Below are 26,194 nucleotides of genomic sequence, written 5' to 3'. Positions count from 1 at the left end.
ATTGCCCTTGTTCAGAGGGCATTTAAGAGGCAATCACATTGCAATGGGTCTGGAGTCACATGTAGACCAGATCAGGTGAAGACAGCAGATTTCCTCCCCTAAAAGGCATGAGTGAACCAGATGGGTTTTTACAACAATTGACAATGGTTTCATGGTCATCATTAGACTTCTTAATTCCAGATTTTTATTGAATTCAAATTCCACCATCTGCCATGGTGGGATTCAAATCCGGGTCTGCAGAGCATTATCTTGGGCCTCTTGATCACTAGTGCAGCGACAATACTACACCATCACCTCCCCGCAAATAAGATTAGGTAGACTTCTTTCAAGCAATGACAGTTTGGGTTACAGTATATGAATAATTATGGTAGATATAGCAGGCTTGGGAGGAAAAAAATGACTTTGAATCGATGGTTCCCAAAGCTTTACGCTATTTAGGTTTCCTCGTCTCATGTCTGGGTCTGCTGCGGTCTAATCAGTATTGTTTGAGCTGATTAGTCAGCACCTCCATTATCATTGTTTCACACAACTATCTTGTGTAATAATTCCTATGGTCCTATCGAAACATGAGGTTTGAACTTGGATATGGGCCAAAGACAGTCCCTTGAGGATGGCATGAATTGATGGCTGAATCAGGACATACACACACTAGGATGTTCTTTACTAAAATCAAATTTGCGATTGCTACCCACCCAGCCTGCCCACTGTGTGTCAACTCCGACAGTTTCTATTCCCTCATCATTACAGTGGTGATAAGTGGCTTTGGAGCCGCAACAACAAACAGAGATCCTGCAATTTTTTTTTAAAAGGCGGTGCCCATGAAATGTGTGAAGAATTTTGGGTTGTTGTTTAAGTGACCTGTTACCTGCCTGTTTAATTGCCTTTTAGTATTGTTCAAACAGCTTTTTTTTCCAGTTGATTTCCAAATTTGCCTGAGTTATTTTAGAGCCCATTTATTCCCTACAAATTTTCTCCCCTTTCTAAAAACTGAAGTTAACACCTGCAAGGAAAAAAATTACATTGGAGTTTTAAATCAGAAATTAAAATTGACTGAAGTAATCCTTACTTATAATTAGGCAACTGTGTGAGAAAGCATTGCATAAAATTAAGTTGATGATCCAAATCATTTTGCTCATCAGTGAATTTAATGAAAGTACAGGTATTAAAATACGGTAGACATTCTCACACCCACAGCTTGAAATTACACTGTAAAATAATAGACATGTGGCTTCACAAATTCATCTTGCTACTATTTTTTAGCAGAGGACCACTTGTGAAATTGCTGAAAGTTCCCACTGTAATGGATAGGAATATCATGGTGAAAGCATTAAGAATTTATAACTGTTATCCCAACGTGTTATATCAAGTCCCTAAGTCTTTGGCTTGATTTGCTTTTAAACAAAAAAATCAGTTACTCTAATTTATAAGATTTTGAGATCAGGAGCAACAGACACGTAAGATAGGAAGTCGAGTGTTTTAAGTCATTTTAAGGTAGCTTAGTAAGGTTTATTAAGATGCAACAGTTTAGATGTGATACGTTAGTTAAGTAGGCAGGAAAGGTATATATCCTGTGACAGCTAAAAATGGTTCACTGATCCCAAATGTGGCAGAGGTATAATAATTTTCATAATATTTTTCTGCTTTATTGCAAAGTAGGTTTATGGGTGTAAGTATCGGTGGCTCTGCCTGTCTGATTTAATTACATTTGGAGTCAAGTAGACTGCAAGCTTGAAATCATCAGAAGAAGCTAAGTATAGAAGTGTGCTTGACATGCTAATGAGTAAACATGGATGCTGGCTTAGCATGTAAGGTGTGAAGGGGATTTGTATTTTTAGATAAGTAAAGGGATTGTTTGAGTTTCAAAGGGATGTTAGTTTGTTTACAACTAGTCAGATAAGCAAGTCTAAGGAGTGTGTTTATTTTTCCGAAAGGTTACTGACAATATCAGCAACATGAAAGTGTTTATATTATGAGGAAGATACAATTTCAAAGACATATAGAACAATAGAATTTACGTATTAAAGAGAGAGAAGCATATGTAAAGGAGAATGAAAAGCCATGTGGAGAGGGCCATGTAAGACCTAACAGGAGTGTGTGAAGCTGCCTTCAAGAAGCCTCCAGCCATTTGTGCATAACCCTGCTATGTAAAGTGACTGAAGTTGGGGAAGCCATTTGGAATTCAACTGTCAAGTGGATATTGTGTTAACTTGCTGGTGTCATTTTAAGTCTAAAATCTATTTTGGACTATTGCCTTAAAGGAGGTATGTAACTGGGAGTCAGGTTAATTAGGAATTTTAGGAGTTGTTATGGTAGTAATTATAGTCTTATGTATGTGCTTGAAATCTTTTATTTTGTTAATAAGCATTTTATTGTAATTTTTAAAATCTCTCGAGATTTTAAATTGAGATTGGTGGACTCGTTACTTCTGAATTCAGTGCACACATCTTGTAAAAAAAATGCCAATTGAAAAACCATTATGATAGCGCAACCAAGTTTCCCTTGTGGATTTTGTCCGCCTGGTACACATCATCGGCCACTTCATAACACAGAGGATGAACAGATGTTTGGCACGGAGCGTGTTGAACTAAGTAGTTGGTGATGGCAGCATTCTGCTCTCTGGCCCAGTGTTAGGGAGCACTCCCCTCCATCTTCCTCCATCTTCTCAGGCCCGGTCAGAATGGTCACCACTCCTGTCCGTTGCTTAGCTCGAGCTCGCTTTTTAGTTTACTTTTAATGCTAAAGACTCCCTGTTATCGGTTCCAGGAGGTGTACATTTTTCTTTTGCCTCCGCCCTTGGCTGCTATGAAAGATTTTTTTTGCTGAATAGAGTCAGAAACAGAAAGCGTACAACCTCCTGCTAAGGGTTTACAATGCAATGCCTGATAGTTCTTATAATATTCCTAAAGACAGTATTTCTTAACCATGAGTGGTTCTGTCTTTTGCAGATGTAATGTTGTGAAATGTTCAGATTAATCTGACAGGCATGAAGCAGGGAGGTCATTAAAATAGTTAGGTGTTGTAATAAAATGAGCAACAAATTGTATGAACAACAAATTTATGGGCGAGCAGCAAGTTAAAGATTTATGAGATTAAAGGGAGAAGTTTATAATATTGACAAAAGGTGTAGTAAGCCTGAGGATTGGAAGATTTTAGAATTCAGCAAAGAATGACCAAAGCATTGATAAAGCAGGAAGAGAAAATGAGAGTAAACTAGAAAGAGGTATAAAAACAGACTGCAAAATTTCTATAGGTGTGTAAAAGGGACGAAATTAACAAAAGTAAATGAAAGACAGAGATAGGAGAAATTGTGATGGGGAATAAGAAAATGGTAGCGGCATTAAGCTGATAGTTGAGGCTGGATTTTCAACCCCAGGCTCTGATTATATCTTTGGGATGAAATGTGAGCCAGTAACACAGAAATGCTGATGGTGGGACCCTGAGGTAAATTGGAACCACAGAGGGAGACTTTCAGGGAAGCAGCCAACCAAGAGGCTGTTTTTTGGAAACCCTCCCCAAGGAGGGCAGAGGGGCTCCACAGTCAGAAGAGTTAACGGGAGCAACCAAGGCCGGCAGCCCCACCGGGAAAGGTGGGAGAGGCTGATGGGGTTACGAGAACGAGGGGAATGCCCTTTGAGGACTGTACAAATTTAAAAAGTGTGACCTCAGCTGCCAGTGCCAGCAATGTAGAGGGGGCGCTCTGTGGCCCCCTGGCAGCTGTGGCTGTGCCTGGTGGGTGGTATTAAATGAGGCATTGCTGATGCCCCATCCTGCTGCTGGGAGATCGCCTCCATTCACCTGACAGGCTTCAACCTCAGCGGGGGTGCCCATTCGCTGTCTGGAAAATTCCAGATGGTGTGTGAAGCATACCTCAGCAGGCTCATTAATTGGCTAACTGACTCCACGCCCCTGAAGTCGCTTCCCTCAAAATAGGCTGGAGGAGGGAACGTGCCGGCAGACTGGAATGCCGGCTGGTAGTGCTAAATTGCCAGTACGTCAGCCTTCGAAGCCATCACCCTCGCTGTTTGGAAATTCACACTTTCTACATCTTCAAGATAAAGACAAAATAAATCCCAAAATAGTGGGGAACGAAGTGTCTAATGAGAATGAGGAACTTAAAAAGAAATCAGTATAAATAGCACCGGAGAAATTAATAGGACCAAAAGATGACATCCCCTGGACCTGATGACCTACGTCCTGATTTTAAAAGGTAACTACAGAGAGAGTGGATGTATTGGTTTTGATCTTCCAGAATTACATAGGCTTAGAATGGTCCCCAAGGACAGGAAGTTAATAAACGTTACCCCACTATTCATGAAAGGACTGACTTAAATGAGAGGAGCAAGTGTAACATATCCAAGTTTGTTGACGATGTACAGTTAGGTGGACAAGTAAGCTATGACAAGAACTTCCAGAAGCTGCAAAGGGATACAGACAGGTTGAATCAGTGAGCAACAATATGGCAGATGAAATATAACGTGGAGAAGTATGAAGTTTCCACTTTCAAAGGAAAAGAGAAGGGGAATATTTGTTTAAGAGAGACTGGGAATTGTTGGTGTTCAGATGGACCTTGGTATCCTTGTACACAAATCACAGAAAGTTAACTTGAAGGTACAGCAAGCAATTATGAAGTTGAATGGTATGTCAGCCTTTATTGCAAAGGGATTAGAGAATAATAGTAAAGAAATCTTACTACAGTTATATAAGGCCTTGGTGAGACCACCACACTCTGTGCTGTTTTAGTCTAAGGAAGGATACACTTGCCTTGGAACAATGAAGGTTCACTAGGCTGATTCCTTCAATGATGGGACTTTTTTTTAATTCGTTCATTTGATGTGGGCATTACTGGCCAGACCGGCATTTATTACCCATCCCTAATTGCTCTTGTTCAAGAGCATTTAAGTGTCAACCACATTGCTGTGGGTCTGGAGTCACACATAGGCCAGATTTCCTACCCTAAAGGGCACTAGTGAACTTGGTGGGTTTTTACAACAATTAACAATTAGAATTCTAATTCCAAATTTTTTTTTTAATTGAATTTAAATTCCACCAACTGCCGTGGTGGGATTCAACCCCGTGTCCTGAGAGTATTACCCTGGGTCTCTGGAATATTAGTCCAGTGACAATATCGCCATGGCACCCGCTCCCCATAAGAGATTGAGTAGACCAAACCAATATTGTTAGAATTTAGCAGAATGAAACATGTAAGGTGACTAAGTGGTTTGACAGGGTAGATGCTAGTAGAATGTTTCACCTAGCAGGTGTCAAGAACTTGGGGTGATATTTTTCGAATAAGGCACCGGCCATTTAGAACTGAGATGAGGAGAAATTTCTTTACCCAAAGGATTGTGAATCTATGGAATTCTCCTACTCTCGATGCTCAGTTGTTGAATATATTCAAGTTAGAGATTGATAGATGAAAGGAAACAAGAGATATGGGAATAAAACACAATGGTGTCGACATGATCTTATTGAATGGCAGAGCAAGCTCCAAGAGCAGAATGGTAAACTCCTATTCCTATTTGTTAAGTTCCTGTTTTCTGTTTTTACTTATCTGGCATCCCTAATGCAGTGAAACATCCCAATACACTTCACAGGAGCATTGGCAGTTGTCCAAAAGCTTGATCAAAGCACAAAAAGGTTTTCAGGAGCATCTTAAAGGAGGAAAGAGAGGTGGATAAGTTTAGGAAGAGAATTACAGAACTTGGCACAGTTGCCAGTGGTGACAGAAAGAAATTTGGAGATGCCAAATCAAGAAGCCAGAATTAGCTGAGTGCAGTTATTTCAGATGGCGGTAGAGCTGGAGATGACAGAAATGGGGAAGAGAGGGACCAGGGAGGGATTTGAAAACAAAGCTGAGAATTTTAAAATTGAGGTATTGCTTAACCAGGAGCCAATATAGGTCAACGAGCACTGGGTTGATGGATGAGTGGCATTTGGTGTGAGTAAAGGGATGGACACCAGATGATCTCAAGATTACTGAGGGTAAAAACTGGGCAGGAATGCATTCAAGATACTCAAGTTGCAGGAAAAATGGGCAAGGATTTGGGAGGCGACAACATGTTCAAGGAATGTTGTGAGGAAAGGGGGTTGGAGTTGGGATGGTAGTTTGCAAAGAGAGAGGGGCTAAGGGTTCTTTGTATTTTAGAAGAGGGGTGATGATGGTAGTGTTAGGGGGAAGAAAGTAAGTAAGAATTTATGGTAAGGGAGAATTTATTGAAAAGGAATGAATTACTTAAAATCTCCGGCAACCAAGGCTACCAAGCACATTGGCAGTTAAAGGTTACCAGAGGAACCTTGCACAGCCTTATGGCCTGCAAACAACAGAAAGGCCTTGGAAACTGGACTGCAGTCAGAGCATTGGCAATAACAACTAAGATTAAGTGTGCTTTTCAGCAAATAGGTAAAGAACAAATGGTCCTAGTTTAGGTAGGAGGGAAGGTCTCTGCCTGGGTGAAAAATAGGGACATACAATGCATGTACCTGTTACCAGAGATGTCTGTTTAATGTAAACCTGTATGTTGACGAGATTGGAATCTGGAAACTGTTCTTGTGCATGATCAATAATGTATAAATATATATATATATATAAAAACAAAAAAACTGCGGATGCTGGAAATCCAAAACAAAAACAGAATTACCTGGAAAAACTCAGCAGGTCTGGCAGCATCGGCGGAGAAGAAAAGAGTTGACGTTTCGAGTCCTCATGACCCTTCGACAGAAATATGTATAAATATGTTGAACCCTTGTAATTTAGCAGAGTGCTATCTGAATTTGCATTGAGATGGTTGTCCCCTTGCAGTTGCTCGAATAACCGATCGTACCTGAGACTCCTGTGGTCTGTTTGTCAAAGTGACCACAACAGTAGACTTAAAGGAGACTGTAGTTGAGGAGAGTGAATTGTTAATAGCATGGAGAGCCAGAAAGGGAAGTTGGGACAAAAACAGAAATAGCTGGAAAGACTCAGCAGGTCTGACAGCATCTGCGGAGAGGAACACAGTTAACGTTTCGAGTCCAGATGACTCGATGATGTTTTTGCTTCAGATTTCCAGCGTCCGCAGTATTTTGCTTTGATCTTAAGGGAAGCTGGGAGGTCAGCAGTTTATTGAGAATAGGGTCGAGGGAGCAGGAAGTGGGTCTCATGAACTTCGAGAGGACATGAAAGGAGATAGGAGAGAAACGTGTGTAAGATGCGAGTTCAGAGGTAGGGCGGGGAGAGCTTTAGAGGAAATTTGGGCCAATGGACCGGGAGAAGAGAGGGGAGTGATGGCAACAGATGGTCTAAATCCTAAGGCAGGACTTTTACCCCATTGGGTATGAGCGGCTGGTGGGCCCGGGAGTGGTCACATAGCCGGCCGCCGACCATGATCAATTTCACACTGGCTGGGTAATTAACGACCAGTCAGCATGACACGCATGCTACAACGATAAGCGCTGCCAGGGTGGGGGCGGGAGGAGGGCGAGCACAGAAGTTTATTGATGCACGTGGGTGAAATCTCCCTGAAGGCACAGAGCTGCCTCAGGGGGCTGATAATTTTCACAATCAAAAATAAAGAACTTACAAATGTTAAAAACATGTCCCTTCATGTGACTCTGTCACACGAGCAGGGACATATTGTAAATTTTTATTTCTATTTTTAATTCCTGTTGGAAGCCTCTTCCTGCCCATGGATGCCTGGCCAATTTGCCTGCCTGCTGGCCATAAGGTTCAATGGGCAGTGAAAGATTGAACTCTGTTAGTACTTTAATGGCCTTAATAGGCCTATTAATTGCTGGCTCATCCAACGTCATTGCCCGTCATCTTACCCTCGAGTGGGTCGGATGTGCGCCCACCTGCTCAACGAAAAATCCTGCCCCTAGTGTCAGAGAAGTTTATGAGATTCTCGCACTTGATGGTGGGGGTGGAAGAGTGAGGGGAGGAGAGTTTAGTGTCATTGTTTGGAGTAGAAAAAAGAACTAGGGGGTTATTTTTGCATTCCAGGAGGATCCTGGAATTGCAAGCAGTTTCGCAGGATGAAACAGTTAAGCTGCAGAGGGTTTGGTTGCAATGGGAGATTGCATTTACAGGAGGGATAGACTTAACGGGGGAAGATGTCCTGTCAGAAGGGTTTTCGTTTTTTTTGGTTTTCATTTACTGGCAACTGCAGATCAGTTTGACTTCAGTGGTAGGAAAACTCCTGGAAACTCTAGTTCAGGACAAAATCAATAGTCACTTTTAGACAAGTGCAGGATAATTAAGGAAAACCAGCATGGATTCATCAAGGGAAAATCATGTTCAACTACCTTGCTGGATTTTTTTGAGGAGGTAACGGAGAAGGTTGTTAAGGGACACACTCTTGATGTGGTGTATATGGATTTTCAAAAGGCATTTGATACAGTGCCACACGACAGACTTGAGTAAAATTCTAGGTCTTGGAATAAAAGGGAAAGTATGCTCTTGGATAAGAGATGGGCTAATTGATAGGAAACAGAGAGTAGTGATAAATGGTTGCTTTTCAGATTGGAGGAAGGTTTGTAGTGGAGTTCCCCATGAGTCAGTGTTGGGACCCTTGCTCTTCCTGATATATATTAATGACCTAGACTGTGGTGTGTAGGGAATGATTTACAATTTGCAGATGATAGTCTTGAACTTTAAAAAGACATAAACATGTTGGTGAAAGGCAAGTGACAGATGAAGTTAAATACAGAGAAGTGTGAGGTGATCCATTTTGGCAGGAAGAATATGTAGAGACAGATTCTCTAAAGATGGTCCAGGAACAGAGGGACCTTGTCTTTATGTACATAGGTCGTTGAAGGTGGCAGGGCATGTTGAGAGAGCAGTTAGTAAAGCATAAAGCATCTTAGATTTTATTAAGAGGGACATTGAGCACAAGAGTAAGGAAGTCATGTTGAACTTGTATAAAACACTTGTTAGGCCTCATCTGGAGTACTGCGTCCAGTTGTGGACACCATATTGGGAAGGATGTGAAGGCATTGGAGAGAGTACAGAGAGTATTCGTAAGAATGATTCCAGGGATGAAGAACTGTAGCTAGGATAGGTTGGAGAGGTGGAGATTGTTTTCCTTGGAGAAAAGAAGGCTGAGAGGAGACATGATAGAGGTATTCAAGATCCTCAGGGGTATGGACAGGATAAAAAGTGAGAAACTGTTCCCACTCAAGAGAACATCAAGAACTACAGGGCACAGATTCAAAATAATGGGAAAAAGGCACAAATGTGACATGAGGAAATTTTTTTTTCACCCAGAGAGTGGTCAAAGTCTGGAATGAACACCCTGAAAGTGTGGTGGAGGCAAATTTGATCAAGGTATTCAAAAGATTCGCTTCAAAAGAGCAAAAGGATTGCTACCTGAAAAGAAATAATGTACAAGGTTATGGGGATAAGGCAGGGAGTGGGACTAGGTGGAATGCTCTTTCAGAGAGCCAGTGCAGACTTGATGGGCCGAATGGCCTCCTTCTGCACTGTAAAGTTCCTGTGATTCTGTTAGGAGAGTTCATGTACTGTTGGGATGGGTTTCGATGGGACAACTGATGCGCAGTAAAGACGGGAGGCAAAGTGAAAGTTGATATATTGTAGAGGTGGGCTTCAGTGAAAAAGTTGGGGGAGAGTTTTCTGCTTGTCGGGCGGGCTGGTTGGGAGCGAGCGGGCGCAGAGCCGATTGCCGCCCGCGATCGGCTGCACGTCGCCATTTTACATGGGCGGGCCAATTAAGGCCCACCTGGCGTGATGCACGGCTGGTAATGCTCAGCGCTACCCGTGCGGGCGAGAGAGGTGGGAGAGGTGGGACCTGTGCTCTTTCGTGTATGTGGGCGAAAGAGCACAGAAATCTCCTTGAGGCACCGAGCTGCCTCAGGGAGATTACGTGCTTAATAAAAGTTCATAAATAATAATGTTAAAAATTATTTAGACAGTGCCGTGTGTATCAATTGTGCAAAGTTTATTTATTTATTTAATAAAACCTTCAGGAAACCTCATCCCGCCCATGGATGAGGTTTCCTGAAAAACGCAAAGGCAGCTTGGGCTCTTCACCTGCCCCCCCGCCGACCTCAACGTTGGACAGACAGCGTTCATAACTACTTTAATTGGTTTTTCAATAGACTTTAATAGACTTTACAATGGCCTTAATAGTCTGTTGACAGTTCACTGGGCGTGCAGCTGCCTCTAGCGCGTGTCCACCGAATGTAATGCCTAAATGATGCTCGCCATCCTTTAGGGACACATGCCCAGCGTCTCCGCACGTCATTTTACGCGTTGGCGTGCCGAGCCCGCCACATACTGACATCAAAATTCTGGCCTTGATATACTGTAGGAATGGGCTGTGATGGGATAATTGATGTGCTGTGGAAATTGGTTCCGAAGGGAGAGTTGATATGCTGTAAGGATGGATTTTTTATGAGAGGGATGAGATTGAATGGATCAAGTAGCCTTTTAATCATTGTGACTTTTCTTTGATTCTGCTGCTACTTAGAATAACTTGCGTCATTTTATAGTTAAACTGGTGAATTAGACCTGTGACAATATCGGTGCTTACTTTCTGCTCTTTATTTTGCAGGCATACTGGTGAATTAATAACCAAGGCAACAGGACATTATCCCCTTGGAAATTCATGCCATCCTCTTTGATCTGGAGCTGAGAATGTGGTCCCTGTTGAGTCATTTTTTTGCATTGTCATTCATTTGCTGCTTGGCAGGTAAGTTGACCGTTGGGCATGACACTGACGTGAAGGGTTTTCTGCTGCTCCCCTTGGCATGATTTCAGATGCAAAGTACTTCAAGGTCAGCACTGAATTTTCATGAAAGATTAATCTTTGCACCTACAGCTTCTGTCTATGGGTAATCACGGCAGTTTTGAAGCCTGAACATGAGTGAATGCATGATCTTCGATGCCGATGGGCAATAGTCAATTGAAACGAAAAGAAAAAGCACTGAGGTTGTTATAAAACCTCACCTTCATATGCCTCTCTATTTGAGTTCCTGTGAGCTTTATGGCCAGTCTACCATTTCATATTAAAATTCTCTAACAAGAGCTTGGTACAATACGCATGAAAGTAATCCTTTTGTGAAGCTTGTTGGATTGATATCTTAATGTCTGACTGACGGCTTGAACATCCATCTTGCTTACACATATATCCTAGAGTTTTCTAAGTCCTTCCATGACATAATGGTTCAGTATAACTTTGCATAGACTAGCTCAAAAAATAACTCGATTCCCTGATGACCATGCAACATAGTCCTTTGAAGAACGTTGCAAAGTGGAAAGGTGGTAATTTATTTCTTATTGCCGTTGTATGCTAGTACAAAGTATACATCAATTATGGATGCAAAGATGCGTCAAGCCTTGCAAAGCTGTAAGGTTCAATTTGACAGGAGCTGAAACCAGGCAGATCATCAGCATCACCAGCTGATGCTTTGAACGTTTTGTGAATCTGTTACTTTATTCCCAGCTGTCATCTTCAGGCCAGCATCTACTCACTGAATTGTGAAAATGTTTAGCAAAACAACTGCTGGGATATCATTCCTTAACGCCACGTTTTTCCTTCACAGGGTCACTTCACTGAAGGGTAATTCTTGCTGGCATTTATTTTAAGGCAGAAAGAAGACTATGAAGTGAATTTAAGTTAAAGTTAAGATGGATGCAGTTTATTCTTGACTCACCTTCCAAATTGCATCAGTGCCCTAAATGATTAATGCCCAGGTTTAGCTAATTGTACAGAGCTAACCAAAAGCAGAGATTAAATATTATTGTGTCAGTGCAAAAAATGTAATGTTTTGGATGGACGACATACAGTTGGCTATTTAATGCCTAGTGGATGATATGCTGGGTCCTGCTGAACATTGTTGCTATCCCCTCACTGACCCAAGGTTAGACTCTGAACTATAGAAATTCTTTAAATGATTGGAAGCATTTATTGTTGTGTATGTGTGTTACAGTGATGTGTAGATGGTAAATGGAATCTAAATTCAGTGTATGGCAAAACTATGTTTGTTGGTATTGAGGCTGGTCCAGATGCCATTGACATATTTGACTAAATAAGTGTTGCCGTTTGGTTGTCCATAACAGAGTGCATTGTGGGATGGCTGTTTGAGCTCAACACGTGCAGGCACAATAAAGCTAAGGATCCATCTGTTTCTATGCAAAGCATTCTGCTTACTCCTTGCTTGTTCCTTTTGTGATGTGACCTCGATGTTTGTCAGCCTGCCATTCCCAACTCTCTTTCAGAATAAGAATGCCACTGGCTGGAGCCAGAGGTGTTCTCCATGGAGCCTGCATTAAGCAGCAGCCAAGCCCATTACATTAAGAGAAGTCTCGATACAGATTTGCATACAGCCAGTTGTATCCCATGTTGCTTCCTGTTGAACATCTCCAAGTTGTAATTTCTCAAATAAGTTCTTAGCCATGTAACCCCTAAATGGAGCGACCTACCTTTACTTGATTCACTGTTATCTTTTAAATTTGGATTTCCTTTTAAAAATTCTTGTAGTGATGCAGAGACAGCTGGTGCCATGCTATGAGTGTTTAGTTGCTAGATAATGAAGTGTGTGACACATCAAAAGATGATGGAGGGGTGGGGGTGGAGTAGGTGTGGATGAGGAGGTTTGAAGTCACAACTGCTCAGGAAATTGCAATCTGAGATTCAAGTCAGATGTTGCAAGACTTAATCTAAAGAAGAAATAAGAATGAAGAGTTAATGAAAAAGATCACACTTAGCACGTTTATGATTTCAGTGCCAATTTGTCTAGGTCTTCAACATCAGCTATCACGTATTTGTTGCTTTATTAATCTTAATGAAATATATCCCGTGTCTGTCAAAAGTAATAATTATCAAGCACACTGTCGCATTATGTGAGCCTATAGTCCCAGAAGATTATAGTCTGTTGGGTGCTTTATTGATATGCTAACACTTTAAACTGCTGTCCTTTTGTTTCCGAAGAAGGAGGAATATTTGTATATCAGCATGACACGTGAGAACATCCAATCTTAATGTATTTGTCCTTACTGTAATGTCCATGTAAAAATGAAACTGGGCTTTGTACATTAAGTAGTCAGCTGATAAACTGATAGTACAATTTATATAATGACTAATATTTTAAGGATCAAAGCAAATTTATAACTTGGAAAGTCCATGTGGTAATATTTTCCAGGAGTGACTCATTTCTAGGGAGATTTCTGGGCTCATTTGGAAGAACGTAAAGTTGATTAAAGCAAGACAGTTTGCATTGCACCTTCCCTTTTCATAAATGTTGGTTCACCTTTGCACACGCATGCTGAGTACATGAGTATTCTTTGATGAATTTCAACAATTGGAAGTGACTGAATGTTAAATGGTGCTTCTGCACTTTGCATTGTTTATTCATGACAGCTTTATTGGAAAAATGCTTTTTTGGGGGTGAGCATGTTCCTGAGCTCCCAATGTTCTTGTTATTACACATTGCAAAATCTTCGGAAGTCCCATGGAGAGTCATATCCTCTCTTACCTGCTCTATGTGTTCAAAGAGAACTTGAATTTTAGCGCCCCAGACCCAAAATGTAATGATGTTTAACATTAATATGCATTGACATTCACTGAGTAGAATTGTCTGTCACTTGTCTTTAGCCAAATATATATAAAGTTGTACCAAGCATGAATTACTCAAGTAGACAATCCCACATGCTGATGATTAACTGATAGATTCAACTTGACCATAGAACAAACCTAACATTAATACTCCATGTTCAAAACATTAAAGCAAATATCAGCAAATAAAACCTAGGATCGCCCATTGCAAATGTGGCAGATAATTTCTCCTGTCACTCAACTCAACGCAGAAGATCCCCAAAGAGAAGCTGCTAGTCCTGCATTGTGTTTTAAGTTAAAAAGGTTTATTTTTGTCCCTGGCTGTACAGTATTGCTGAGTTTTGAAACGAAGTCCAGATCCATCATTCCAGCCAATGATGTGCAGGCTATTATTGGCAAATCTTGCTGATTGTGGTGTGCAAAAACACTGAAAATATTTTCAAAAATGTAAGGCTCAGGTATTGCTGGAGTTGGGCATCTTGTGTGCCACAATTAGTTAAACTTGTTTGTGCAGGTTTAAGTTTTAACATCTTTTGTCCACAAGGTTTCTAGGAGTACAATCTAGCAACAGCTGTCAGAGCAACAGGGCACCTGAGACCTTGGTCAACAATAGTACAAACACTAAAAGATTAGGAAAATAAGAGGAAAGATTAAGAAGGAGGGTGAATTGGAGTGGGCGAATTCAGTCTCAAATCAAATGTAGAAACAAATAAAAAGAGGGAAAGAAAGACTGATTAGAGAGAAAAAAAGTGATAGGAAAAGTAAGAGAAAAAGATCATTTAAATTTAAAACATGATTTTTTTAAAAATTCCAAAAATAATTCACAATCTGAAAAGTAAAACTTTTCATTGTTTATTTTCTGGGCAAGGAAAGTTTGACAATTATTGTACCATTTAAAGAGTACCTTCCTGCCAATGAGTGGAATATTAATGCCAGAAGAGCAAAAATATCTCATATAGCAGAGGAGCTGTGTCGGGTTATGTTGAACTGAGCAGGTTTACCTGTGGTTAAAACACTTAACAAGCTAGCAATTGGCAACGTCAAATTTCAGGATCAAAATCAATCATCAGGAACATTCTCCATTCTTAATATTGGTGTAGCTACCTGAAGACTTTATTTGAGGAGAAGAGTGAATTTTAGATTCTTCCCCTGTTGACAGAAGACAGTTGGCATAAGTTACCAAGTTATTGAACTAACAGTGGAGTTGATAATTGTGAAAAGCACAACCCATCTTTACCAACCAAGCATTAACATACATGTATACTGCGGTACATGTATACTGCGATAGAGGTATGAAGAATAGATCAGTGGCTTGTTTTTATTAACCTTGGCTTTCTGTAACATTGTAGACCTAAGTAGTAACCTGCTGCTGTTAAGTCAGCCCTTGAACACAGTGAGGAAAAGTGCTCTTTTGGTGGTGAAAACGGTGTCCTGTTTATTTGGAGACAAGATGGAGATGGTGCTACTTATGATCCCTTTCATAAAGGCTCATCAGTCTGACCAGATTGCAAGATATTTCTCAATCCCTGGTTCCCCGTTAAGGAAACATATTGCAGCTTAGGGTGCCTTAAAACACAGTTTAGCGATGATACATTGCCATGTAACTTGTTTGTAAACCAAAAGATAAAAGGTTTAAAAGAATGTTTTGGGAAGATAATGTTCTTATTCACATTCTGTCCCATCATTTATTGTAGCAGTCTCTTTCTATCTACCACCTACCATGCAAGCAGCAAAAATAATGCATTTGGCATACAATCACATACTTGGTGAGTCCTGACACATTTTTTGCACTAATTGCTTATGTTGCTTACTTGTACTTTTACCGAAACAGTTGTTTACTGAGGTTATCGTTCATCTATATCAGCACAAGTGCAACTAGGGAGGGGCAATAAATGGCCCAGCCAACGAAGCCCACATCCTGTGAATGAATTAAAAAATATATATACACAGAGGCCTACTCCACTGTCAGGGGGTGTCTGCCATTTTCAACCTGCAACACAACACACAGCTGCTTAGGTAGTACTTACCAGATCCCCAAAATCCTGTCTAAAATGGACAAAATTGTTGAATTCTGTGTAACCTTCATGTAAAAAGGCAGTATGGATCTGGAACGTTGGACTGAAGATGATCTTGTGGCTCAGTGTAGAGGAGATATTGCTAATGCGCCCATTTGACTTTTGTCTCCTGGGCATCTGATCAAGGGAAGTTGCCTTGGGTTAGAAGAAACGTGTTAGATTTATTGATGATATTGATGACCTTTTTTCTCTTGTGTCTACAAAGAATAGAATACTCTGTGTAAGATGTTGAACAGATGGCAATGCTATGTGATAGTTCTACTGTCTGTGAGTAATTAACAGGTGCCCATGCCTCTTGCTGTTTAGTGCTTCTGTAAACTGCACATCGTTGATTTCAGCAGTTAGTGAGCATGTGGAAGCGTGACTTTGTGGGTGAATAATTCCTTTTGATGACATGGTAGCGGTTCAATCATTAATTCAGTATCTTAGCTACCCTTGGCCAAAAACTTTGTCCTTTTGATGCCCACAAGGAATCTCTGCCCAAAGTCTGATCAGGAAATGCTGGTGGCTTTCAATCTGTGATTGTGGGTATCAGTGTAACATCACCAGACAAGATTACAATTGATTATTTTAGATCCACAAGGATCCGCCAGATCTAAAGCAATGTTCTGAACTGGCCTGAATCAGGGTAATCCGATAGATCCCTGAATTTGGGTCAGTTTTGGTTCTGATGTTTTTGACAGAAGGAAGGAAAACTGAGTTCCTCAGTCTGTGTCTGAACCGTTCTGTGCTGCACATCCTGGTTAATGTTGGTGCCTGGGGATAGTGTGTTTTGTTGACACAGTAGGAATGTGGGATGAGCTGAGATGGCTGGTGAGACAGGTTGTTGAAATAAGTATAAAAACAAAAAAACTGCGGATGCTGGAAATCCAAAACAAAAACAGAATTACCTGGAAAAACTCAGCAGGTCTGGCAGCATCGGCGGAGAAGAAAAGAGTTGACGTTTCGAGTCCTCATGACCCTTCGACAGAGGACTCGAAACGTCAACTCTTTTCTTCTCCGCCGATGCTGCCAGACCTGCTGAGTTTTTCCAGGTAATTCTGTTTTTGTTTTGAAATAAGTTGTCTGACGTCTATCTGTGTGTGCCCATTGTTCACCTGAGAATGATTAAGGATCACTGCCAAAGTTAATTGTTCTGTTGCTGCGCCGGCACCATTGCTAATCTTCTACATAATGTGTGCACTAAAATAAGGGTTTCGATATCATCAGTGAACTTGATCGAGGTGCGAAAACATTTCTGGAGGCCACCAAAACTGCTGAACTTTTTTCCACTTGGTGATTGTTCAATCCAATTCCTATGGAACACAACAGGAAAAAGGCCATTTCGGTCACCAATGCACAGCCACCTCATTTTCTAACTTTTTTTTCATTCGATCATGGGATGCGGGTGTCGCTGGTTAGGCCAACATTTATTACCCATCCCTAATTGCCCTTGTTCAGAGGGCATTTAAGAGTCAACCAATTTGCTGTGGGTCTGGAATCACACATAGGCCAGACCAGGAAAGGACTGCAGGTTTCCCTCCTTTAAGGACATTAGTGAACCAGTTGGGTTTTTACAACAATCAGCAATGGTTTTGCGGTTATCATCAGACTCTTAATTCCAGATTTTTACTGAATTCAAATTTCACCATCTGCCATGGTGGAATTCAAACCTGGGCCATTACCCTGGGGTCTCTGGAATCCTAGTCCAGTGACAATACCACTGTGCCACTGCCTCCCACAGCCTAGCATCCACTTTCTGCTCAGGTTTGTACTCTATGAAGAACAAAGTGTTTGGAGCATCCATAACATTTGTGTCTTACCATTCCTCACATTTGCCCCTCTATACAAAGAAGTTCTTTCTCTATCTGATCTAAATTTGCTGTTTATTTTTTCACACTCAAGGGGGAGAATTTTTCCTATGGCGGGCGGGCGCGATTAAATGGGAACTAACGATCATGGGCTGAATCTTCCGGTCAGTGTGCGGGGGTGGGCCGCCGCCATTTTACGCAGTTGGGCCAATTAAGATCCGCCCAGCGTAACGCACGGCCAGTAGCGCTTAGCGCTATCTGTGCGGGCGGGGAGGAGGAGGGAGAGTCGGGGCCTGCGCTCTTTGGCGCACGCGCGTGAAATGGTGCAGAAATCGCCCTGAGGCACGGAGATTAGATTATAAAACATTTAAATAAATGAGGTAAAAATTTATTTAAACATATCCCCTCATGTGAGAGCTGGGACATGTTTGTGAAGTTTGGAAAATATTTATTTATCTGCCCGTGGATGAGGTTTCCTGAAAAATGTGAAGGCCACTTGGTAGGCCCGCCAACCTTAAGGCAGCATTCTTAACGAGGCTAATTACTTTCTTAATGGCCTGAATAGGCCGTTGACATTTCGGGATACCAAGATGACGCGCGATGATGTCAGGACGTGCGCCCAACGTCATCGCGCGACATTTTACATGTCAGCCCATGCACACTGACCAGAAGGTTCAGCTCATGATCCCTAGTTCCTACGTAATTAACCAGGTATACATATTTAAGCCATTTACTATTTCCTATATTTTAATGAGATTCTCTTCCACGTTCCTCCTCCTCATCCCCCACCCCCAACAGTTCTCTCCCCAGTCTTATCTGATAGGCTAACATTGGGTGGGCATTAGATCTCCAGTCTTGTGGTGACCCTGCATAGATCCACTCAAAATCTAGTGCTGATGGGGACACTGTTTCACAGAGATTCTTTTCATAATATCAGACCTCTACTCACCAGCTCCCTGAACTGTCTCAATGTGAATTTACAATAATTAACCACTTTACACCAAGTGCCAGATGAAGGTGGGTCTTCAGTAATTGGACAGTTCACTGGCAGAAAACTGCTGCCCAGGTTTTCGCCATGACAGAGAGTCTCTCCATCATGGTGGAAGTGGCTGAAAATTGTAAGTCCTGCCCTTGAACAGGGCACTTCCCATTTTTTTGTCGGGATGGGAATGGGGTCGGGGCAATTTTCACACTTGCGTGATTTATGGAGGCAGCTGGCCATTTCATTCATCAGCTGCCTCCAGTGATTTTGTTGGGAGTTTGGGAGGCGAAGAGTGCGAAACCTGGAGCATGCAGATTAGACCAGGTAAGTGCAGCTCTGAGCACTGTGGACTCTTTGGATCTGGCCCTGGGATATCTTTGGGGGAGGTTAGGTGCCCTTTGAGTGGAGATCAAGCGCCCTTTGGCATAGATAAGGTGTGTTAGGGTAAGGGACCTGTCAAAAGTCTCAAGAGGAGCTGTCAAAAGCATTTGTCAGTACATTCAGTCACCTGTCAAAGGGTCCTGTCAGAGGGAGCTATCAAGGCATTTAAATGTCCTGTCCTTTAAATCTTTGAAAGAAATCTCTAGAGTTTTAAAAAAAAATTATAAGATCATAAGATGTAGGAGCAGAAGCAGGCCATTCGGCCCATCGAGTCTGCTCCGCCATTCAATGAGATCATGGCTGTTACCTGTTTTTTGTCTCCCTTCCTTTCTGAATAAGGGTGTTACATTGGCAGTTTTCCAATCCCCTGGGACTTTTCCAGAATCTTAGAATTCTTGGAACATTACTACCAGTGCATCCACTCTTTGTGTAGCTACTTCCTTTAATATCCTCAGATACAACCCATCGGATCCAGGGGACTTCTAGGCTTTTAGCCCCATTAGTTTCTCTAGTACTTCCTCTGTAGTGATAGTTATTGTATTGATTTCCTCCCCCCCCCCTCCATCTTTTCCCCTTGATTATTTAGTATTTTTGGAAAGCTATCAGTGACGCAAAGTATTTATTCAACTTCTCTGCCATTACCTGCTTCCCTATTTTTATTTCCCCAGCGTTACTCTCTAAGGGGCCTGTGTTCATTTGGCCTCCCTTTTCCTTTTTATATATTTAAAGAAGCTCTTACTGTCCTTTTTGATATTGCATTTTAATTTGCCCTCAAAGTTTATTTTCTTCCTCTTTATTTTTTTTTGGTCATCTTTTGTTGGTTTTTAAAACTTTCCCAATCCTCCGGTTTACCATTAATCTTCGACATGTTGTATGTGTTGTCTTTCAATTTGTACTATTCTTAACTTCCTTGGTTAACCATCATTGGTTTATCTCCTTCCTAGAATCTTTCTTCCTCACTGGAATGTATCTTTGTTGTGAGTCATGAACTATTTTCTTCAACGTCTGCCATTGTTCATCAACCATCTTTTCTGCTAAACTCCTTTCCCAGTCCACTCCAGCCAACTCTGCCCTCATTCTTTTGTAATTACCCTTGTTTAAGTTTAGTATAGTTGTTTCCAACCCAAGTTTCTCACTCTCAAACTGAACGCTAAATTATACCATGTTATGGTCACTGTTTCCTAGGGGATCTTTTACTATGAGATCATTTATTAAACCTGCCTCTTTACACATTACCAGATCCAAAATAGCCTGATCACTGGTTGGATCCACAACATATTGTTCTAGGAAACTGTCCTGAATACACTGTATGAATTCTTGCTCATGGCTACCTCTGACAATTTGGTTTTCCCAATCAACATAAAGATTAAAGTCACCCATGATTAACGTACTGCCTTCTTTACATGCCCTCATTATCTCCTGATTTATTCTCTGTCCTACAGTATAGCTACTGTTAGGGGGCCTATAAATTACTCCCATTGGTATCTTCTTCCCCTTGTTATTTCTTACCTCCACCCATATGGATTCTACATTTTTTGATCCAAGATCATTTCTTACTATTACACTTATTCCATCTCGTACTAACAAAGCTACCCCACCACCCTTTCCTTCCTGCCTGTCCTTTCAAAAAGTCACATACCTCTGAATATTTAGTTCCCAGCTTTGATCTCCTTGTAACCATGTCTCCATAATGGCTATAAGATCATTCTTATTAACCGCTATTTGTGCCGTTAATTCATTTATCTTGTTCCAATACTACATGCTTTTAAGTAAAGAGCCATTCATTTTGCCTTTTCACTATTTTTCCCACTTTGACTCTATTTGCTGCTTTTTAAAAATATTTGTGCATTCTGTCCCTCCCTGTCACACTCTGGGTGTCATTACCCAAATAGTTGCCCTACAATGCTGCCATATCCTTTTGCTTTGTAACTCTACGTATCCCCTCTCTGGAACCCTCCCTCCATTTAATTTAAAGCCCTCTTAGTTATTTGATTCGCCAGTACACTGGGCTCAGCATGGTTCAAATGAAGTCTGTCCCACTGGAACAGTTAATGTTCTACCCAGTAATCTACCCAGTACTGGTGCCAGTGCCCCATGAACTGAAGCCCATTCCTCCCACACCAATCTTTGGGCCTCATATTTAACTCCTTGACTTTATTTACCCTATGCCAGTTTGCCCGTGGCTCGGGTAGTAATCCTGAGATTATTACCTTGGAAGTTCTGTTTTTTAATTTAGCTCCAAACTATTCAAATTCTTCCAGCTGTATCTCCTTTCTAGTCCTGTCAATGTCGCTGGTACCAATGTGGATGACAACAATTGGATCCCTCCCCTCCCACTCCAAGTTCCTCTCTAGTCCTGAGAGAGATGTCCTTAACCCTGGCACCGGACAGGCAACACAGCCTTCGGGACTCACGCTCATGGCTGCAGAGAACAGTATCTATCCCCCTAATTATACTGTCCCCCACCACTACTACATCCGTATTTCCTCCCCCCACTTGAATGGCTCACCGGACCATGGTCAGTTTGCTCATCCTCCCTGCAGTCCCTGCTCTTGCCCACACAGCTTGCAAGAATATCGTAACTGTTGGAAAATTGCAGGGGCTGAAGCTCCTCGAACGCCACCCCCAGATCCCCATGCCTGCCTCACCCACAGTCACACCCTCCAGTCCCTGATCACGGACCAAATTGGAATGACCTAATCTAAGGGGTGTGACCTCCTCCTGGAGCTAAGTGTCCAGGTAACTTTCCCCCTCCTGATGTGGCACAATGTCTGCAGCTCGGACTCTAGCTCCTCAACTCGGATCCGAACGTCCTCGAGCTGCAAACACTTCCTACAGATGTGTTCACTCTGGATCACCTTGGTGTCCAGCAGCTCCCACATGCTGCAGCAGCAACACATCACCCGTCTGCCATCACTGTCGTATTTAATTTAATTTATTATTTAATTCCTCTAGTATCCCTGTTTTTTACTCTTGAAGAACCCCCGTTCTTTACACTTTATTGTAATTAATTTTTTTACACCAGTATTAATATTATGCTTAACAAGCTATTTTTAAGAAAAAGAAAAAAAAGACGAGAGACCTAAATGCAAACTAAAGACCTTACTGTTACTTTAAAGATTAGAGATACTCACCAATCCTACTCACCAATCAGTTGCATTCCTTGCATTCGTGTCACGTTGTGGTTCATGACTCACTCTGCATTGGTCTCACACGACCTTTCCCCACTCTTATAAAATGAACTCTCCCCACTCTTATAAAATGAACTCTCCCCACTCTTATAAAGTGAACTCTCTCCTCTCTTTTTTAATTGAAGTCCGCCCGCTCTTTTTAAAATGAACTGTCCCCGCTCTCCATGCTCTTATTGCTGCTATTTTACTCTGTCTTTTGACATAAGCTGTGGGCTTCCACTACTCAGTGCTACATGACTGATATCACAACCATCAATTATCACAGTAGGGTGCCTGCCATTTCAGAGCTTGATAGACAACCACAAGTGGTTATAGACTCTTTGATGTAGGACTATGATTTTCAGTGCTTGTTGTTAGAAGGGATTGTGTGCTTGAATGAAATGTTTATTGTTATATGGCTTCACTTAGCTGAAGGAATGCAAATGTTGTAAATATGTTTTTATGAATAAGTTTTTTTCAATATAGTGAAGTCTGCAATAGATCCTTGAACTTTATCTTAAGAGAACTTTATTTTACCTCATCTCTGCATGCATCCTGAGGTTTGCCCATGGTGGATCCTGATCCTAGGTGAGTTGGCATGGTAGGTGCAAGATGGTGGATGGAGGTCCATGTGTTGGCATGAGTTGACATTAAGTTGGAACAGGGGCTATAAAGGGCCATGGGGCAGCTGGAGGGGCATAGCTGGCATGCAGGATATGAAGGGTTATGGGAATATGAGGTGACATGGGTTGGCATGGATGGGGCATGGGCAATGTGTGGGGGTGCGGCTGGAGGGACGTTTCATGTTCTTTTAAAAATGGGCACTGCCGGAGCCCTGAGGCAACCCTCTGCCCAACCTGCCTCTGCACCTGGCATCCACCTCAGTTCTTCCTGAGTTACCCGCCCTGACCTCTAATCCCTATATCCCTCCCACCCATCTCCCCTTGGACTTAAAATCAGACGTCCGAGCAGCCATTTTGAACGGTTGGGTTTGTGGAGCTGGGAATTCTCCCTTCTCTGCACACCCAACCCGGGAGTGAAAATCTGCATGGAAATCTTGAACCAGTCGTGCTGTTTGTCCATATCAATATCTTCATGAATTCAATGTTACCTTTACCTGATTATAGCAGCGCTAACTTTATTGAGTGGTAGAGTATGTGTGGTAGTCTCTGGAGGCTTTATCAACTTGCCCAGTGAGCAGTTAGTATTGGGACCACTGAGGCATCCGTTTTCTTGATCCCAATGTAAAGAATACCACTGTAGGAATGGCTAGCCATCATGTCTGCTGTCCATGGGCTGGGCAGTGACATGGTTTCTTGTTTACTGCTTTGTGTGAATCTCCCAAAGTCTCATTGGGGAGCTAAGGCAGCTGGTGGCTCTGTCAAGACCTGAGATTTGAAAGGTACGTGCACAATTAGTTCCTTCTCTTCTGGTGCTGCTGAATATGCCCTGTAATAGTGAAAAAGAAGTGGCCAAGGCAGAAGTCTCAAGTTTGAGGGTGGGCTCTTGAAGCCATTGCCATGTTTTGTGCAAAAAGGCAGGAAAAGGGGATCTAGTACAAAAAATTGATGCAGGAATCATGGTGTCAGCAGGTGGGAGGGACAGGGGAGCCAGGGCTGAGAGGTGGTGTCCAGGTTGGCTTTTAGATTGCCAGGATGGGATTATCTGGAGTTAGGATCGGGATGTTTGGATTAGGATTGACTGGGATTGGGATTGCTGGTGTTGGGATGCCGAGATTGGGGTTGGATGCCTGGGATTGGGATTGCTGGGATTGCCAGGGTTAGGGTCGGGTGCCTGTGTTGGGATTGGAATTCCCAGACTGAGGGTGGGAACGTGCACCCCACATTGAACAAACAGATGTATCATAGTTCACTTTAGAGAATCTTAAATATAAAGATTGTTTATGCATGTGGTGAAAGCTCAGATGACCAAAGGATATTTTATACTGAAACAATAAGCATTACACACTCTCATCTGAGGCAAAAAGTCATGGGTTCAAGTTCCATTGGAGAATGTGACATCCATTGGAAGTTGATTGCCTCTCTGGAAGTGTTGGACTGTTGGAGGTGTTCTGCATTTTGGATGAGAAATATGCCAAGTTCTGTTGTACAGGTTCAGGTTGTATGGCACAATTCCTAAAAGAGCAGTGACTCCCCGCCAACATTACTCCCTCCACCGCAGTCAAAATGGATGAACTGTTTATTGACTTTTTTTGTGGAATCTTCCTGTGTACAAATTGGCTGCCACGTTTTCAAAAGCTACTGCTCCGCTTCTTAATTAATGCATTGCATGTGAAATGCTTTGGGATGTCCTGAAGGATGTAATAAGGAACCAAGTAAAATCAGCTAATTCCTTCTGGGCAGTGCAGTGCTAATCAACGACATAGAATAGCTGGAAATGATTCTGAGGTTGTAAACTGAACAAAGTGGTCAATTCACTTGGACTTAAGCTTAGGTTACAGCTTGAAAAACTCCTGGAAAAACATTTTTAAACTTCTTACAATTCAATATTATGTCACACTAAAGGTTCATTCTGTCCATCATTTATTGGTGAAAGGTATAGATACTGTTTGTTGGCAGGGATGCAGCTGGGAGTGAGTGATAGGTCAAAGGTCCACATTACTGAAAACAGTGTGAAGACATTGGTGCTTCCTCAGTACCGCACCTTAACTATTTTATTCTATCCTCTCCCCTCTCTTCCACACACAGCCTCTGACCTTGTGTCCTCCCTTAGCTGTTCTTTCCATTGCTTCATGCTTCATGGAGAAACTTCTTTAGCCAGAGAGTGGTGAATCTATGGAATTCATTGCCACAGAAGGCTGTGGAGGCCAGGTCATTGAGTGTATTTAAGACCGAGATAGATAGGTTCTTGATTGGTAAGTGGATCAAAGGTTATGGGGAGAAGGCGGGAGAATGGGGTTGAGAAACTTATCAGCCATGATTGAATGGCGGAGCAGACTCGATGGGCCGAATGGCCTAATTTCTGCTCCTATGTCTTTGGTCTTAATATCCTTCCTTCTCCCTCACCCGACTGATTCCTCCTTTTCCTTCTCTGATTCTCCTCCCCCTTCCTTGCTCCCTTTTCTCCCCTTCCCTCAGTCTTCTCAGCCTGATGTCCCCCTCTCCCACTGTGAACACAGTGTGAGTGCTGTAAAAACAGAACTACCAGCTTCCCAGATCAGTGAAGGGGAGGGTAGCAGGCCAGGGCTGGAGGCAGGAAGTGGACCAGCTTAAGCCACAAAACAACACAAGAGGCTACAAGAGAAATGACGGCCAAGACAACAACAAGAGTGGATTGGGATGAGTCACCAATCGAGGTGAGGATGAGCAACCAGAGCTCAAGGCAGTGGTTATGATGGCCGGGACAGAGATGAGAGCATCCAAGGCTTAAGATGGCAATCTTTGGATTTGGGGGAGGGGCTGGAGAGGCGCAGATCGAAAGCAGTTGGTTTTGTGGTGCATAGTGCCACCTATCTTCAGAAGGGTTGAAAATTAAGTATTATTTTGCACCATAAAACTGGCTTTTTGTTATGATGGAATTGGGTGGTTATCTTTTTATTGGAATAGAAAGCACGTTCTAAATAAAATTTCAATACTTTACATAATATACATTGGTACTTTTTTAAAACTTTTTTTGCATTTTTTCAATGTCAAAAGAATTTTGGGCAAAATATTGTATTAAAATTAGCTTTAAAATAGATGCAAACAATACCTTCATGTGCCACTATATCATAGTTTAAGGTTATTTGGCATAGCAAGGGTTAAAGTGGGACTGGGAAACAGTACCGCTCACAGTGTGATGTAAGGAGGCACATGACCGAGACAAGAGAGAGTTGTGGTCTGGACAGAGACCTGTGTAGAAACAAGCATGGAGTTAGCTCATAACTTGGGCTATATTCCGCATACATGGACATAGTTATGTGTTAACAATAAACACTTGGGCCAGGATTTTCCGGTCCTATCATGGTGGGACCCGCCGTGGGAGATGCGGTGGCCTAGCCAAAAGTGCATTGACTTTTGGTGGCACCGGATGATTCTGGTGGCAAGTGGGACTGGAAAATCCCACCCTATATGTTCCACCTACTCGACTCAAAATCTCTTCATGAGACTTACTGAACATGCAACATGTACGATCACAGTCTTGTTATACTCTAGGATCATTTGTGCTTGACATTTTATGGACATTAGCATTGGTTTATACAATCCTTAAAACAACATGTCAGCAGTGACCAATGTTCTCCCCACAG

General features: G+C 42.1%; 1 protein-coding gene across 5 annotated transcripts in view; it reads left to right on the top strand.

Moving 5' to 3' along the window:
• Positions 1-26,194, top strand: part of cntn1b (contactin 1b) — an 836,554-nt gene that overhangs the window by 314,824 nt on the left and 495,536 nt on the right. For all 5 annotated transcript variants that reach the window (XM_041216323.1, XM_041216321.1, XM_041216322.1 and 2 more), the window contains one exon: positions 10,548-10,685. In XM_041216323.1, coding sequence (XP_041072257.1) covers positions 10,631-10,685 — 55 coding nt within the window. In that variant the 5' untranslated portion in view covers positions 10,548-10,630. The remainder of the gene's footprint in view (positions 1-10,547; positions 10,686-26,194) is intronic.

This window comes from Carcharodon carcharias, chromosome 21 (assembly GCF_017639515.1).
Source record: "Carcharodon carcharias isolate sCarCar2 chromosome 21, sCarCar2.pri, whole genome shotgun sequence".
Lineage (NCBI taxonomy): Eukaryota > Metazoa > Chordata > Chondrichthyes > Lamniformes > Lamnidae > Carcharodon > Carcharodon carcharias.
This window is presented reverse-complemented; position numbering and strand designations above follow the sequence as displayed.